Source organism: Coregonus lavaretus (assembly GCF_964263955.1).
Source record: "Coregonus lavaretus genome assembly, contig: HAP1_SCAFFOLD_2808, whole genome shotgun sequence".
NCBI classification, from domain to species: Eukaryota; Metazoa; Chordata; class Actinopteri; order Salmoniformes; family Salmonidae; genus Coregonus; species Coregonus lavaretus.
In genome coordinates, this window is record NW_028159793.1 from 22501 (window position 1) to 41626 (window position 19126).

General features: G+C 47.1%; 1 protein-coding gene across 1 annotated transcript in view; it reads left to right on the top strand.

The window, feature by feature from the left end:
* Positions 1–13927, top strand: part of LOC311122435 (uncharacterized protein) — a gene marked incomplete at both ends in the record, with an annotated part of 29341 nt that extends 15414 nt beyond the window's left edge. Inside the window, 4 exons of the mRNA XM_084196790.1 lie at positions 8641–8823; positions 9318–9549; positions 13406–13791; positions 13887–13927. Coding sequence (XP_084052916.1) covers positions 8641–8823; positions 9318–9549; positions 13406–13791; positions 13887–13927 — 842 coding nt within the window. The remainder of the gene's footprint in view (positions 1–8640; positions 8824–9317; positions 9550–13405; positions 13792–13886) is intronic.
* Between the last annotated feature and the right edge of the window lie 5199 nt (positions 13928–19126).

Here is a 19126-nt window from a genome sequence, read left to right on the forward strand (position 1 = left end):
GCACTACAGGGATGGTAAGGGGGTACTACAGGGAACTGGGTGGTAAGGGGGTACTACAGGGATGGTAAGGGGGCACTACAGTGAACTGGGTGGTAAGGGGGCACTACAGGGATGGTAAGGGGGTACTACAGGGATGGTAAGGGGGCACTACAGGGATGGTAAGGGGGTACTACAGGGAACTGGGTGGTAAGGGGGTACTACAGGGAACTGGGTGGTAAGGGGGTACTACAGGGATGGTAAGGGGGCACTACAGTGAACTGGGTGGTAAGGGGGCACTACAGGGATGGTAAGGGGGTACTACAGGGAACTGGGTGGTAAGGGGGTACTACAGGGAACTGGGTGGTAAGGGGGCACTACAGGGATGGTAAGGGGGTACTACAGGGAACTGGGTGGTAAGGGGGCACTACAGGGATGGTAAGGGGGTACTACAGGGATGGTAAGGGGGTACTACAGGGATGGTAAGGGGGCACTACAGGGAACTGGGTGGTAAGGGGGTACTACAGGGAACTGGGTGGTAAGGGGGCACTACAGGGATGGTAAGGGGGTACTACAGGGAACTGGGTGGTAAGGGGGCACTACAGGGATGGTAAGGGGGCACTACAGGGATGGTAAGGGGGTACTACAGGGAACTGGGTGGTAAGGGGGCACTACAGGGATGGTAAGGGGGTACTACAGGGATGGTAAGGGGGCACTACAGGGATGGTAAGGGGGCACTACAGGGAACTGGGTGGTAAGGGGGCACTACAGGGATGGTAAGGGGGCACTACAGGGATGGTAAGGGGGCACTACAGGGAACTGGGTGGTAAGGGGGCACTACAGGGATGGTAAGGGGGTACTACAGGGAACTGGGTGGTAAGGGGGCACTACAGGGATGGTAAGGGGGCACTACAGGGGTGGTAAGGGGGCACTACAGGGATGGTAAGGGGGCACTACAGGGATGGTAAGGGGGCACTACAGGGATGGTAAGGGGGCACTACAGGGATGGTAAGGGGGCACTACAGGGATGGTAAGGGGGTACTACAGGGATGGTAAGGGGGCACTACAGGGAACTGGGTGGTAAGGGGGTACTACAGGGAACTGGGTGGTAAGGGGGCACTACAGGGAACTGGGTGGTAAGGGGGCACTACAGGGATGGTAAGGGGGCACTACAGGGATGGTAAGGGGGTACTACAGGGAACTGGGTGGTAAGGGGGCACTACAGGGATGGTAAGGGGGTACTACAAGGAACTGGGTGGTAAGGGGGCACTACAGGGATGGTAAGGGGGAACTACAGGGATGGTAAGGGGGTACTACAGGGATGGTAAGGGGGTACTACAGGGACGGTAAGGGGGTACTACAGGGATGGTAAGGGGGTACTACAGGGAACTGGGTGGTAAGGGGGCACTACAGGGAACTGGGTGGTAAGGGGGTACTACAGGGAACTGGGTGGTAAGGGGGTACTACAGGGATGGTAAGGGGGCACTACAGGGATGGTAAGGGGGTACTACAGGGAACTGGGTGGTAAGGGGGCACTACAGGGAACTGGGTGGTAAGGGGGTACTACAGGGAACTGGGTGGTAAGGGGGCACTATAGGGATGGTAAGGGGGTACTACAGGGATGGTAAGGGGGCACTACAGGGATGGTAAGGGGGTACTACAGGGAACTGGGTGGTAAGGGGGCACTACAGGGATGGTAAGGGGGCACTACAGGGATGGTAAGGGGGCACTACAGGGATGGTAAGGGGGTACTACAGGGATGGTAAGGGGGCACTACAGGGATGGTAAGGGGGTACTACAGGGATGGTAAGGGGGCACTACAGGGAACTGGGTGGTAAGGGGGCACTACAGTGATGGTAAGGGGGCACTACAGGGATGGTAAGGGGGTACTACAGGGAACTGGGTGGTAAGGGGGCACTACAGTGATGGTAAGGGGGTACTACAGGGATGGTAAGGGGGTACTACAGGGAACTGGGTGGTAAGGGGGTACTACAGGGATGGTAAGGGGGTACTACAGGGATGGTAAGGGGGTACTACAGGGATGGTAAGGGGGCACTACAGGGAACTGGGTGGTAAGGGGGCACTACAGTGATGGTAAGGGGGCACTACAGGGATGGTAAGGGGGTACTACAGGGAACTGGGTGGTAAGGGGGCACTACAGTGATGGTAAGGGGGTACTACAGGGATGGTAAGGGGGTACTACAGGGAACTGGGTGGTAAGGGGGTACTACAGGGATGGTAAGGGGGTACTACAGGGAACTGGGTGGTAAGGGGGTACTACAGGGAACTGGGTGGTAAGGGGGTACTACAGGGATGGTAAGGGGGCACTACAGGGAACTGGGTGGTAAGGGGGTACTACAGGGAACTGGGTGGTAAGGGGGCACTACAGGGATGGTAAGGGGGTACTACAGGGAACTGGGTGGTAAGGGGGTACTACAGGGATGGTAAGGGGGTACTACAGGGATGGTAAGGGGGTACTACAGGGAACTGGGTGGTAAGGGGGCACTACAGGGATGGTAAGGGGGCACTACAGGGATGGTAAGGGGGTACTACAGGGAACTGGGTGGTAAGGGGGTACTACAGGGATGGTAAGGGGGTACTACAGGGAACTGGGTGGTAAGGGGGTACTACAGGGATGGTAAGGGGGTACTACAGGGAACTGGGTGGTAAGGGGGTACTACAGGGATGGTAAGGGGGTACTACAGGGAACTGGGTGGTAAGGGGGTACTACAGGGATGGTAAGGGGGTACTACAGGGAACTGGGTGGTAAGGGGGCACTACAGGGATGGTAAGGGGGTACTACAGGGATGGTAAGGGGGTACTACAGGGAACTGGGTGGTAAGGGGGCACTACAGGGATGGTAAGGGGGTACTACAGGGAACTGGGTGGTAAGGGGGTACTACAGGGAACTGGGTGGTAAGGGGGTACTACAGGGATGGTAAGGGGGTACTACAGGGATGGTAAGGGGGTACTACAGGGAACTGGGTGGTAAGGGGGCACTACAGGGATGGTAAGGGGGTACTACAGGGAACTGGGTGGTAAGGGGGCACTACAGGGATGGTAAGGGGGTACTACAGGGATGGTAAGGGGGTACTACAGGGAACTGGGTGGTAAGGGGGCACTACAGGGATGGTAAGGGGGTACTACAGGGATGGTAAGGGGGTACTACAGGGATGGTAAGGGGGTACTACAGGGAACTGGGCTCTGGCGTGACCAAGCTAATCCATCGCAGAACTCCATCCCTAATCAGAGAGTTGGGGGGGGTTCTGTTCATGACGGAGAATAGTTGCATTTTAGATGTGAATTAGGCATCTCCCCATCTCATTGGGATGGAGGAGAGGTGGAAACGGCAGTAGAGTAATGATAGCTTTGTTAACAAGGGAGGCATGGCAAGTATGCTGGTCATGATCACTAGGGCTATGTTTAACACCAAGTATGCTGGTCATGTTTACTACCAAGTATGCTGGTCATGCTCACTAGGGCTATGTTTAACACCAAGTATGCTGGTCATGTTTAACACCAAGTATGCTGGTCATGCTCACTAGGGCTATGTTTACTAACAAGTATGCTGGTCATGCTCACTAGGGCTATGTTTACTAGCAAGTATGCTGGTCATGTTTACTAGCAAGTATGCTGGTCATGTTTACTAGCAAGTATGCTGGTCATGTTTACTAGCAAGTATGCTGGTCATGTTTACTAGCAAGTATGCTGGTCATGTTTACTAACAAGTATGCTGGTCATGCTCACTAGCAAGTATGCTGGTCATGTTTACTAACAAGTATGCTGCTCATATTTACTAACAAGTATGCTGGTCATGTTTACTAACAAGTATGCTGGTCATGCTCACTAGCAAGTATGCTGGTCATGTTTACTAACACGTATGCTGGTCATATTTACTAACAAGTATGCTGGTCATGATTACTAACAAGTATGCTGGTCATATTTACTAACAAGTATGCTGGTCATGTTTACTAACAAGTATGCTGGTCATGCTCACTAGCAAGTATGCTGGTCATGTTTACTAACAAGTATGCTGGTCATATTTACTAACAAGTATGCTGGTCATGCGCACTAGCAGTATGTTACTAACAAATATGCTTGTCATGCTCACTAGCGGTATGTTTACTAACAAGTATGCAGTCCCCTGTAGCTCAGCTGGTAGAGTATGGCGCTTGCAACGCCAGGGTTGTGGGTTCATTTCCCACGGGGGGCCAGTATGAAAATGTATGCCCTCACTTAACTGTAAGTCGCTCTGGATAAGAGCGTCTGCTAAATGACTAAAATGTAATTGTAATGCTCACTAGCGGAATGTTTACTAACAAGTATGCTGGTCATGCTCACTAGCGGTATGTTTACTAACAAGTATGTTGGTCATGCTCACTAGCGGTATGTTTACTAACAAGTATGTTGGTCATGCTCACTAGCGGTATGTTTACTAACAAGTATGCTGGTCATGTTTAACACCAAGTATGCTGGTCATGCTCACTAGGGCTATGTTTACTAACAAGTATGCTGGTCATGCTCACTAGGGCTATGTTTACTACCAAGTATGCTGGTCATGTTTACTAGCAAGTATGCTGGTCATGTTTACTAACAAGTATGCTGGTCATGCTCACTAGCAAGTATGCTGGTCATGTTTACTAACAAGTATGCTGGTCATATTTACTAACAAGTATGCTGGTCATGTTTACTAACAAGTATGCTGGTCATGCTCACTAGCAAGTATGCTGGTCATGTTTACTAACACGTATGCTGGTCATATTTACTAACAAGTATGCTGGTCATGTTTACTAACAAGTATGCTGGTCATATTTACTAACAAGTATGCTGGTCATGTTTACTAACAAGTATGCTGGTCATGCTCACTAGCAAGTATGCTGGTCATGTTTACTAACAAGTATGCTGGTCATATTTACTAACAAGTATGCTGGTCATGCTCACTAGCAGTATGTTACTAACAAGTATGCTTGTCATGCTCACTAGCGGTATGTTTACTAACAAGTATGTTGGTCATGCTCACTAGCGGTATGTTTACTAACAAGTATGCTGGTCATGCCAACTAGCGGAATGTTTACTAACAAGTATGCTGGTCATGCTCACTAGCGGAATGTTTACTAACAAGTATGCTGGTCATGCTCACTAGCGGTATGTTTACTAACAAGTATGCTGGTCATGCTCACTAGCGGTATGTTTACTAACAAGTATGCTGGTCATGCTCACTAGCGGTATGTTTACTAACAAGTATGTTGGTCATGCTCACTAGCGGTATGTTTACTAACAAGTATGCTGGTCATGCTAACTAGCGGAATGTTTACTAACAAGTATGCTGGTCATGCTCACTAGCGGAATGTTTACTAACAAGTATGCTGGTCATGCTCACTAGCGGTATGTTTACTAACAAGTATGCTGGTCATGCTCACTAGCGGTATGTTTACTAACAAGTATGCTGGTCATGCTCACTAGCGGTATGTTTACTAACAAGTATGCTGGTCATGCTCACTAGCGGTATGTTTACTATTTGTAAGTTGGTAATAAAGCAGTAGTAAGTGATTGCTAGTTTAGAGCTTTACACCGAGGTGACATGAAGGGTGATTCTCCTCCCGCTCTGACACAGATGGGAGCAAACTTACCGGAACATTCTAAATAGATGGGAACTCTGAACAGGGCACCTTGTAATTGCATTGCCTGCCGTACAACCATCTGTCCTTCACATATATTGTTAACGGACATCTCGTCTGTGTGATATGTTCTGGTTTGCTCATTACGTAAATGCCAGAGGAAAACCTTGCCCTGAGTCTCCAAGCCTTTTACATTGTAATGGCAGGTGATAGTGAATGAACAAAGCATGTTGTAAATGTGTTATATTCCTGTTGTTGTGCTCTCTCTGTCTTCTGCCCCTACCCAACGTGCTCTCTCTGTCTTCTACCCTACCCAACGTGCTCTCTGTCTTCTACCCCTACCCAACGTGCTCTCTGTCTTCTACCCCTACCCAACGTGCTCTCTGTCTTCTACCCTACCCAACGTGCTCTCTCTGTCTTCTACCCCTACCCAACGTGCTCTCTGTCTTCTACCCCTACCCAACGTGCTCTCTGTCTTCTACCCCTACCCAACGTGCTCTCTGTCTTCTACCCTACCCAACATGCTCTCTCTGTCTTCTACCCTACCCAACGTGCTCTCTGTCTTCTACCCTACCCAACGTGCTCTCTCTGTCTTCTACCTCTACCCAACGTGCTCTCTGTCTTCTACCCTACCCAACATGCTCTCTGTCTTCTACCCCTACCCAACGTGCTCTCTGTCTTCTACCCTACCCAACGTGCTCTCTGTCTTCTACCCCTACCCAACGTGCTCTCTCTGTCTTCTACCCTACCCAACGTGCTCTCTGTCTTCTACCCTACCCAACGTGCTCTCTCTGTCTTCTACCCTACCCAACGTGCTCTCTCTGTCTTCTACCCCTACCCAACGTGCTCTCTGTCTTCTACCCCTACCCAACATGCTCTCTCTGTCTTCTACCCTACCCAACGTGCTCTCTCTGTCTTCTACCCCTACCCAACGTGCTCTCTCTGTCTTCTACCCTACCCAACGTGCTCTCTCTGTCTTCTACCCTACCCAACGTGCTCTCTCTGTCTTCTACCCCTACCCAACGTGCTCTCTGTCTTCTACCCCTACCCAACGTGCTCTCTGTCTTCTACCCCTACCCAACATGCTCTCTGTCTTCTACCCTACCCAACATGCTCTCTGTCTTCTACCCTACCCAACGTGCTCTCTCTGTCTTCTACCCCTACCCAACGTGCTCTCTCTGTCTTCTACCCTACCCAACGTGCTCTCTGTCTTCTACACTACCCAACGTGCTCTCTGTCTTCTACCCTACCCAACGTGCTCTCTCTGTCTTCTACCCCTACCCAACGTGCTCTCTGTCTTCTATCACTACCCAACGTGCTCTCTGTCTTCTACCCCTACCCAACATGCTCTCTGTCTTCTACCCCTACCCAACATGCTCTCTCTGTCTTCTACCCTACCCAACGTGCTCTCTGTCTTCTACCCTACCCAACGTGCTCTCTCTGTCTTCTACCCTACCCAACGTGCTCTCTGTCTTCTACCCCTACCCAACGTGCTCTCTGTCTTCTACCCTACCCAACGTGCTCTCTCTGTCTTCTACCCCTACCCAACGTGCTCTCTCTGTCTTCTACCCCTACCCAACGTGCTCTCTGTCTTCTACCCCTACCCAACGTGCTCTCTCTGTCTTCTACCCCTACCCAACGTGCTCTCTCTGTCTTCTACCCCTACCCAACGTTCTCTCTCTGTCTTCTACCCCTACCCAACGTGCTCTCTGTCTTCTATCACTACCCAACGTGCTCTCTGTCTTCTACCCCTACCCAACATGCTCTCTGTCTTCTACCCCTACCCAACGTGCTCTCTGTCTTCTACCCCTACCCAACGTGCTCTCTCTGTCTTCTACCCCTACCCAACGTGCTCTCTGTCTTCTACCCCTACCCAACGTGCTCTCTGTCTTCTCTCCTACCCAACGTGCTCTCTGTCTTCTACCCTACCCAACGTGCTCTCTCTGTCTTCTACCCCTACCCAACGTGCTCTCTGTCTTCTGCCCCTACCCAACGTGCTCTCTCTGTCTTCTATCACTACCCAACGTGTTCTCTGTCTTCTACCCCTACCCAACGTGCTCTCTCTGTCTTCTACCCCTACCCAACGTGCTCTCTGTCTTCTACCCCTACCCAACATGCTCTCTCTGTCTTCTACCCTACCCAACGTGCTCTCTGTCTTCTACCCCTACCCAACGTGCTCTCTGTCTTCTACCCCTACCCAACGTGCTCTCTCTGTCTTCTACCCCTACCCAACGTGCTCTCTCTGTCTTCTACCCCTACCCAACATGCTCTCTGTCTTCTACCCCTACCCAACATGCTCTCTCTGTCTTCTACCCCTACCCAACGTGCTCTCTCTGTCTTCTACCCCTACCCAACGTGCTCTCTCTGTCTTCTACCCCTACCCAACGTGCTCTCTGTCTTCTACCCCTACCCAACGTTCTCTCTCTGTCTTCTCCCCCTACCCAACGTGCTCTCTGTCTTCTACCCCTACCCAACGTGCTCTCTCTGTCTTCTACCCCTACCCAACGTGCTCTCTCTGTCTTCTACCCTACCCAACGTGCTCTCTCTGTCTTCTATCACTACCCAACGTGCTCTCTGTCTTCTACCCCTACCCAACGTGCTCTCTGTCTTCTACCCCTACCCAACGTGCTCTCTGTCTTCTACCCCTACCCAATGTGCTCTCTCTGTCTTCTACCCTACCCAACGTGCTCTCTCTGTCTTCTACCCCTACCCAACGTGCTCTCTCTGTCTTCTACCCTACCCAACGTGCTCTCTCTGTCTTCTACCCCTACCCAACGTGCTCTCTCTGTCTTCTACCCTACCCAACGTGCTCTCTCTGTCTTCTACCCTACCCAACGTGCTCTCTGTCTTCTATCACTACCCAACGTGCTCTCTGTCTTCTACCCCTACCCAACGTGCTCTCTCTGTCTTCTACCCCTACCCAACGTGCTCTCTGTCTTCTACCCCTACCCAACGTGCTCTCTCTGTCTTCTACCCCTACCCAACGTGCTCTCTGTCTTCTACCCCTACCCAACGTGCTCTCTCTGTCTTCTACCCTACCCAACAGTGATGTCCGGGAACTCTGCTGAGTCCTTCTCAGACGACTCGGACGGGGAGGCAGAGAAGTTTAAGGAGAAGGTGGTGAAGAAGCGACCAGGTCGACCCCCCCGCAAGAAGGCACCCCCTCCCTCCTCTGTCAACCCTTCGCTCCCTGGTGCCCACAATAGGAGAATCATTCAGCCCAAGTCAGGCATGTACCATGGAATGTTTCCTACCCGATGCTTTACCTATTCATGCCTATTTGGGTGAATGTGTCTGAACAATAGCCGCTTCGAAAACCCATTATTGCGCTACATCCATCCAAGCCGACGTGTGCTAGCATCAGAAATGTTGAAAAAATTGAGGGACTCGACAAGCCAATCGGTAACTTCCTCACACCTATCGAGCCCTTTCAAATCTACTCAAGTGTGCCGGACCACACATGCCCCCACGAGCCCTTGGTCAGGTGACTGGCTACTTTTTGTACTCCTCTCTCTATATCCCAGCCTGTACTTATATATATATATATATATATATATATATATATATATACTTTTTAAACTATACAAAAATATGTAAGGAGATCAAAACTATGATGTATCATGAATATATACAGTATACACAAGTGTTTAGGGGTTAGGTGCTCGGTGGGGATGGATTTGGAATTGGGAAATTGATGTTCATGACTCTGTCCTGTGTTCCCAGGGAAGCGTGGGGTGCTGAAGCGGCCCTGGTCGGAGGCGGAGCGCGTCGCCGTGGAGACGCACCTGAAGAGGAACATCATGGAGCTCCGCGTGCCAGCCAAGGCGGACTGCGAGCGCTGCCTGCAGCTGTGTCCCCTGCTGGTCAGCAACCAGCGCGACTGGAGGGCCATCAAGTTCTACTGCCACAACCGCATTCAGCTACTGAAGAAGCAAGGCAGGAGGGAGAGAGCAGGGTACTCTGTTAGATAGTTATCTCGCTTTCAAACTGTCTTCTACGATCTGGAGTGACCCTATTCTGACCCTGGAGAAGTGCAGTCTGCTGGTTCTTCGACCGAGTTTACCTGACCTCTGACCTGACCTTAGAGGTGTACCAGGTGTGCAGCACCAGTCCAAGCCCTGTCGCCCAGTAATGCAGTGTTGTCTTCATCAAAGAGTCAAGAAGAGAATTAACTGGGATTAGTTTAAATGTCTTCTCTGACCAGGGGACATATCCACATAGCGTCTCAGAAATGGTCTTAGGAATACTGTTAACCTGTTTTTAAGACCCAAAAATACTCCCAGCTACCAGAGTAGCTTTTAGGATGATGTTAAGACACTGCCCAGACAAACTCTGAGCCAGGAGTAAAATCAACTCGTGAAAGTTTATCTCAGCTGGTAATCACGACAGTTGGAGGTACCGCAAAGGAAGGATGGTGATGACGCTCATTGACATTGTTGCAAATGATGGGGAATAACCAATCACGATGAGGCATTGCCAGCTGTGATCTCTACAGCACGATTCAGACCAACCAAGGTGAATGTGACTGTACATCAAATGTTGCAATGGTAAAAGTTTGATATAATTTGTCTGACCTGATCACTTTGCCTACTCCTAATTATTGCCTAATATGTTGGCATGCATAACCTTTTTTTTTAACCAATTCTGATGTTAGTTAAAAGTGGAATTTTTATAATATTGCCGCTATGTCAACACTCTTAACTCCCGGATAACTACTCTAAATTGATTTGGTACAGTACTGTAGGCATCAAGTCACTTGCCGATAATGTTGCATAACATTTTTGAAAGTTTTATCATTTTCCCAATTTATTACTTAGACATATTTTTTTTAACAATGTTGCAGGCCTTTTTAAAATTACCAAGACACCTGCTGGTAACTCTGAACTGGTCAGGTCAGCTCATGAGGTCTCCTAAATATCTGTCCACTACGTAGGACTCATATCACTAAAGAGGTTTAATGCCTAGCTTGTTTTTTTACCCATCAGAGGAGGAGTAAAATATTTATATTCTCAGCACTTACCACCAACTTTCTACTCTGAGACGCTTTGTTGATACATTTTACATTTACAGATACGGGCCCTGGATTAGGAAACAATGGGCCTAGAAGGAGTTCAGATACGGGCCCTGGATTAGGAAACAATGGGCCTAGAAGGAGTTCAGATACGGGCCCTGGATTAGGAAACAATGGGCCTAGAAGGAGTTCAGATACGGGCCCTGGATTAGGAAACAATGGGCCTAGAAGTGCTGGAGAATCCGAGTTTTTAAACACTTTATTTCAATCTGTTGGGAAATGACTGAGAATGTGAGGGAGTTGAGAGTCGTCGAGCCGCCTCCACTGAAAGCTGAAGACCAAATGTGAATATTAGGTTGTCTTTACAAAGATGGAGGAAGACACGTATGGTTTGAACCCGTAAGATCCCCCCCCCTAGAATTAGCATACGTGTCATATGGACTGGGATACCTTTGAACTGTTTTGATATGGATAACTGACTGGGTGTACCCGAACAATGTGCTATCACGGCCAGCTGTGTTTTTAACGGTATTGATCAAAGTATTGGGACCATGATGCACCAGTGAACTTGTTCACACATAACGCTGTACCACGGTCTCAGTCAAACTAATATGAAACCAGGCACGCATACTTTAAATTGTTTATCATGTCTGTTTTTTTATATATTTTTTGTCATTTTACAATATAATATGGTCTTATTAGTAACAAATGTAAATATGTACTAATCAAAAATGAAATTGGACATAGTAGTGGTAATAAAGTTGGTGTTATTGTGCTAAAGTGTACATATTGTAAATACTACTTATTAAAGTGGATCACATTTTGAAGTGTTTTCTGAACCACAATTGTAAAGTGATGTTTTGCACTATGGCAACAGATGCAACAGAAAACATCTACAGTACTGCAAAATAAAATAAAAATCTGAATAGTCTAATGAATAAGAACATGTGTCAGAACAATATTCCAAACTTGTTTTCTTTGAAACAAATGTAGCTATATCTAATACTATTAGAATACCTGAAGTCACAGAAGGTGTCTGTCATACTAAGAATATTTTAAACATCTCAGGTTGGGGCTCCAGTAAATGGTCTAATGATTGAACAGGGGATACAGTCACTACTACAGATAGATTGGATACAGTATACAGTCTCTACTACAGATAGATTGGATACAGTATACCGTCTCCACTACAGATAGATTGGATACAGTATACAGTCACTACTACAGATAGATTGGATACAGTATACAGTCTCTACTACAGATAGATTGGATACAGTATACAGTCACTACTACAGATAGATTGAATACAGTATACAGTCTCTACCTCAGATAGATTGGATACAGTATACAGTCTCTACTACAGATAGATTGGATACAGTATATAGTCACTACGACAGATAGATTGGATACAGTATACAGTCTCTACTACAGATAGATTGGATACAGTATACCGTCTCCACTACAGATAGATTGGATACAGTATACAGTCACTACGACAGATAGATTGGATACAGTATACAGTCTCTACTACAGATAGATTGGATACAGTATACAGTCTCTACTACAGATAGATTGGATACAGTATACAGTCTCTACTACAGATAGATTGGATACAGTATACAGTCTTTACTACAGATAGATTGGATACAGTATACAGTCTCTACTACAGATAGATTGGATACAGTATACAGTCTCTACTACAGATAGATTGAATACAGTATACAGTCTTTACTACAGATAGATTGGATACAGTATACAGTCACTACTACAGATAGATTGGATACAGTATACAGTCACTACTACAGATAGATTGGATACAGTATACAGTCTCTACTACAGATAGATTGGATACCGTATACAGTATGCCCTTGGGGGCAAGCTGAAACACATTGTTCATTTAAGCGTTTCAGAGTAGGAGTGCATGTCTAGGATCAGGTCCCCCCCCTGTCCATGAAATCATCTGAAGGGCACTCATACTCTGAAACACCCAATTCTGATCTTTTGCCGCTAACTGGTCTTTTGACCAATCAGATCAGATCTTTTGCCAATAATGGGGCAAAATATCAGAATTGGGCTGCTTGTGTAAATTCAGCCATTGTGATACATGCACTGATTGTCGAGTCTGGAGCAGTGATGGGCAACTTTGATGGGGGTGGTGGCCACCAAAAAACCTGAACTCATGAGTGGCTCGCGGGTCTGCGTACCCACGTTTCATTACCCAGACAAGTTTAGACAGAGCCGGCCTTAGCCTTTTGGAGGTCCTAAGTGAAACGGAAGTTTTAGAGTTAATTTCCTGCGATTCTACACTTTACCATAGGGGCGGAGATAAATGTTATCAGTAATTAATATGATATCTGAGTGAGAGTGACTTACAAAATCGATGGGAGCCCCCCGGTCGCTAATTCGACCATGATTACTATGCTGGCTAGACTAACTTACCAATAAAACATTTTTTTAGCTGACATAGGCTAATTGAGTGACTGACACAACAAGAGAAAAATTTCTGATGCACAACCGAATTTCGAAATTGCACCTGGTGTATTGTACTATTCTAACTGTCAACAGTAAGTTGAGACTCCAACTGAAATTGATCCGCGGGCCTAAAAAAGGGGACGCCATTCTCCCATCCCTGGTCTGGAGGGTTACCAGCATCCCACAGAGCCACACACACTGTAGTTACTGACTTTGACCACTTGAGGGAGACAGACCAGATACTGAGTGTGGTCTAATAGTAATAATCCCCGCCCCCAATAGACAGCACATAGCCTAAACCTACAACAACACATGTCTGAGACACCAGGTGGGGGACAGGTGGACAGGTGCTGGAGGGGAGACAGGTAGTGGAGGGCGGACAGGTGGTGGAGGGGGGCCAGGTGGTGGAGGGGAGACAGGTGGTGGAGGGGAGACAGGTGTTGGAGGGGAGACAGGTAGTGGAGGGCGGACAGGTAGTGGAGGGGAGACAGGTGGTGGAGGGGGGACAGGTGGTGGAGGGGGGACAGGTGGTGGAGGGGGGACAGGTGGTGGAGGGGGGACAGGTGGTGGAGGGGGGACAGGTGGTGGAGGGGAGACAGGTAGTGGAGGGGGGGCCAGGTGGTGGAGGGGAGACAGGTGCTGGAGGGCGGACAGGTGGCAGCCAGGTGCTGGAGGGCGGACAGGTGGCAGCCAGGTGGTGGAACGGGGGACAAGGTAAGAGTATTGGTGTCCTTAGTTGTGTGTATGTAGGACTGTATGTTTATTGAAATTGAACAGAATACACCAAGTCCTCTCTTTATACTGTTCAGATCTGATCAGAGTTACAGACCAACTACTACAGTGTATATGATGTGACAGTATATATGTGACAGAGTTGTTTTGTTAAAGAAGAATTTAAATCAAAATCCAGAAATATTGTCTGGAACATTGCTCCTCCCCTGAGGTAATATTGACCCCTCCCCTGAGGTAATATTGACTCCTCCCCTGAGGTAATATTGACTCCTCCCCTGAGGTAATATTGACTCCTACCCTGAGGTAATATTGACTCCTCCCCTGAGGTAATATTAATATTGACTCCTCCCCTGAGGGAATATTGACTCCTCCCCTGAGGTAATATTGACCCCTCCCCTGAGGTAATATTGACCCCTCCCCTGAGGTAATATTGACTCCTCCCCTGAGGTAATATTAATATTGACTCCTCCCCTGAGGGAATATTGACTCCTCCCCTGAGGTAATATTGACCCCTCCCCTGAGGTAATATTGACCCCTCCCCTGAGGTAATATTGACTCCTCCCCTGAGGTAATATTAATATTGACTCCTCCCCTGAGGTAATATTGACTCCTCTACTGAGGGAATATTGGCTCCTCCCCTGCTGTAATATTGACTCCTCCCCTGATGTAATATTGACTCCTCCCCTGAGGTAATATTTACTCCTCCCCTGAGGTAATATTGACTCCTCCCCTGAGGTAATATTGACTCCTCCACTGAGGGAATATTGACTCCTCCCCAGAGGTAATATTGACTCCTCCACTGAGGGAATATTGACTCCTCCACTGAGGTAATATTGACTCCTCCCCTGAAGGAATATTGACTCCTCCCCTGAGGGAATATTGACTCGACATGAACGTCTAGCAACTTTAGCAACTTTTCAACTACTTACTACTTTTTAGCTACTTTGCAACTACTTAGCATGTTAGCTAACCCTTTCCCTACCCCTAACCTTAACCCTTTTAGCTAATCCTTCACCTAACCCTAACCTTAACCCTTTTAGCAAACCCTTCACCTAACCCTAACCTTAACCTTTTTAGCTAACCCTTCCCCTAACCTTAACCCTCAACTCTCACCTCTCACCACTCGCCTAGCTAGCATTAGCGAGCTAGCTAAAGTTAGTCACCTAGTCATCTAGTTAGAAATCGTAACATATTTTTAGTTAGTATTTTCAATTTTAATATTCAAATTTGAGTTGTACTCACAATTCAGCATGTTATTGTCACTTGTACAATGTTCTGTTGAAAAACAGTAAAAACACATTCTCTCTTTCTCTCTCTCTTTCTTCTCTCTCTCTCTCAATTCAATTTAAGGGCTTTATTGGCATGGGAAACGTATGTTAACATTGCTAAAGCAAGTGAAGTAGATAGTAAACAAAAATGAACAGTAAACATTACACTCACAAAAGTTCCAAAAGAATAAAGACATTTCAAATGTCGTATTATGTCTATATACGGTGTTGTAATGATGTGGAAATAGTTACAAAAGGGAAAATAAATCAACATAAATATGGGTTGTATTTACAATGGTGTTTGTTCTTCACTGGTTGCCCTTTTCTTGTGGCAACAGGTCACAAATGTTGCTGCTGTGATGGCACACTTTGGTATTTCACCTAGTAGATAAGGGAGTTTTTCAAAATTGGATTTGTTTTCTAATTCTTTGTGTGTCTGTGTAATCTGAGGGAAATATGTGTCTCTAATACGGTCATACATTTGGCAGGAGGTTAGGAAGTGCAGCTCAGTTTCCACCTCATTTTGTGGGCAGTGTGCACATAGCCTGTCTTCTCTTGAGAGCCAGGTCTGCCTACGGCGGCCTTTCTCAATAGCAAGGCTATGCTCACTGAGTCTGTACATAGTCAAAGCTTTCCTTAAGTTTGGGTCAGTCACAGTGGTCAGGTATTCTGCCACCGTGTACTCTCTGTTTAGGGCCAAATAGCATTCTAGTTTGCTCTGTTTTTTTGTTTGTTCTTTCCAATGTGTCAAGTAACTATCTTTTTTTTTTCTCATGATTTGGTTGGGTCTAATTGTGTTGCTGTCTTGGGGCTCTGTGGGGTCTGTTTGTGTTTGTGAACTGAGCCCCAGGACCAGCTTGCTTAGGGGACTCTTCTCCAAGTTCATCTCTCTGTAGGTGATGGCTTTGTTATGGAAGGTTTGGGAATCGCCTCCTTTTAGGTGGTTGTAGAATTTAACAGCTCTTTTCTGGATTTTGACCATAAGTGGGTATCGGCCTAATTCTGCTCTGCGTGCATTATTTGGTGTTTTAAGTTGTACACAGAGGATATTTTTTGCAGAATTCTGCATGCAGAGTCTCAATTTGGTGATTGTCCCTTTTTGTGAATTCTTGGTTGGTGAGCGGACCCCAGACCTCACAACCATAAAGGGCAATGGGTTCTATAACTGATTCAAGTATTTTTAGCCAGATCCTAATTGGTATGTTGAATTTTATGTTCCTTTTGATGGCATAGAAGGCTCTTCTTGCCTTGTCTCTCAGATCGTTCACAGCTTTGTGGAAGTTACCTGTGGTGCTGATGTTTAGGCCGAGGTACAGTGGGGAGAACAAGTATTTGATACACTGCCGATTTTGCAGGTTTTCCTACTTACAAAGCATGTAGAGGTCTGTAATTTTTATCATAGGTACACTTCAACTGTGAGAGACGGATCTAAAACAAAAATCCATAAAATCACATTGTATGATTTTTAAGTAATTAATTTGCATTTTATTGCATGACATAAGTATTTGATACATCAGAAAAGCAGAACTTAATATTTGGTACCTTTGTTTGCAATTACAGAGATCATACGTTTGCTGTAGGTCTTGACCAGGTTTGCACACACTGCAGCAGGGATTTTGGCCCACTCCTCCATACAGACCTTCTCCAGATCCTTCAGGTTTTGGGGCTGTCGCTGGGCAATACGGACTTTCAGCTCCCTCCAAAGATGTTCTATTGGGTTCAGGTCTGGAGACTGGCTAGGCCACTCCAGGACCATGAGATGCTTCTTACGGAGCCACTCCTTAGTTGCTCTGGCTGTGTGTTTCGGGTCGTTGTCATGCTGGAAGACCCAGCCACGACCCATCTTCAATGCTCTTACTGAGGGAAGGAGGTTGTTCGCCAAGATCTCGCGATACATGGCCCCATCCATTCTCCCCTCAATACGGTGCAGTCGTCCTGTCCCCTTTGCAGAAAAGCATCCCCAAAAAATGATCCCCAAAAAATTATGCTTCACGGTTGGGATGGTGTTCTTGGGGTTGTACTCATCCTTCTTCTTCCTCCAAACACGGCGAGTGGAGTTTAGAACAAAAAGCTCAATTTTTTTCTCATCAGACCACATGACCTTCTCCCATTCCTCCTCTGGATCATCCAGATGGTCATTGGCAAACTTCAGACGGGCCTGGACATGCGCTGGCTTGAGCAGGGGGACCTTGCGTGCGCTGCAGGATTTTAATCCATGACGGCGTAGTGTGTTACTAATGGTTTTCTTTGAGACTGTGGTCCCAGCTCTCTTCAGGTCATTGACCAGGTCCTGTCGTGTAGTTCTGGGCTGATCCCTCACCTTCCTCATGATCATTGATGCCCCACGAGGTGAGATCTTGCATGGAGCCCCAGACCGAGGGAGATTGACCGTCATCTTGAACTTCTTCCATTTTCTAATAATTGCACCAACAGTTGTTGCCTTCTCAGCAAGCTGCTTGCCTATTGTCCTGTAGCCCATCCCAGCCTTGTGCAGGTCTACAATTTTATCGCTGATGTCCTTACACAGCTCTCTGGTCTTGGCCATTGTGGAGAGGTTGGAGTCTGTTTGATTGAGTGTGTGGACAGGTGTCTTTTATACAGGTAACGAGTTCAAACAGGTGCAGTTAATACAGGTAATGAGTGGAGAACAGGAGGGCTTCTTAACGAAAAACTAACAGGTCTGTGAGAGCCGGAATTCTTACTGGTTGGTAGGTGATCAAATACTTATGTCATGCAATAAAATGCAAATTAATTACTTAAAAATCATACAATGTGATTTTCTGGATTTTTGTTTTAGATTCTGTCTCTCACAGTTGAAGTGTACCTATGTTAAAAATTACAGACCTCTACATGCTTTGTAAGTAGGAAAACCTGCAAAATCGGCAGTGTATCTAATACTTGTTCTCCCCACTGTATGTATAGTTTTTTGTGTGCTCTAGGGCAACAGTGTCTAGACTTTGTATTTGTGGTCCTGGCTACTGGAACTTTTTCGGAACACCATTATTTTTGTCTTACTGAGATTTACTGTCAGGGCCCAGGTCTGACAGAATCTGTGCAGAAGATCTAGGTGCTGCTGTAGGCCCTCCTTGGTTGGGGACAGACGCACCAGATCATCAGTAAACAGTAGACATTTGACTTCAGATTCTAGTAGGGTGAGGCCGGGTGCTGCATACTGCAGGGTGAATTCTCGGGCAGACTCTTTTCTCTGTGTATATCAATGATATCGCTCTTGCTGCTGGTGACTCTCAGATCCACCTCTACGCAGATGACACCATTTTGTATACATCTGGCCCTTCATTGGACACTGTGTTAACAAACCTCCAGACGAGCTTCAATGCCATACAACACTCCTTCCGTGGCCTCCAACTGCTCTTAAATGCTAGTAAAACTAAATGTATGCTCTTCAATTGAACGCTGCTTGCACCCGCCCGCCCGACTAGAATCACTACTCTCGGCGGGTCTGACTTAGAATATGTGGACAACTACAAATACCTAGGTGTCTGGTTAGACTGTAAACTCTCCTTCCAGACTCACATTAAGCATCTCCAATCCAAAGTTAAATCTAGAATCGGCTTCCTATTTCGCAACAAAGCCTCCTTCACTCATGCTGCCAAACATGCCCTTGTAAAACGGACTATCCTACCGATCCTTGACTTCGGCGATGTAATTTACAAAATAGCTTCCAACACTCTACTCAGCAAATTGGATGTAGTCTATCACAGTGCCATCCGTTTTGTCACCAAAGCCCCATATACTACCCACCATTGTGACCTGTACGCTCTCGTTGGCTGGCCCTCACTACATATTCGTCGCCAAACCCACTGGCTCCAGGTCATCTATAAATCACTGCTAGGCAAATCCCCGCCTTATCTTAGATCATTGGTCACCATAGCAGCACCCACCCGTGGTATGCATTCCAGCAGGTATATCTCACTGGTCATCCCCAAAGCCAACACTTCCTTTGGCCGGCATTCCTTCCAGTTCTCTGCTGCAAATGACTGGAACAAACTGCAAAAATCTCTGAAGCTGGAGACAATTATCTCCTCACT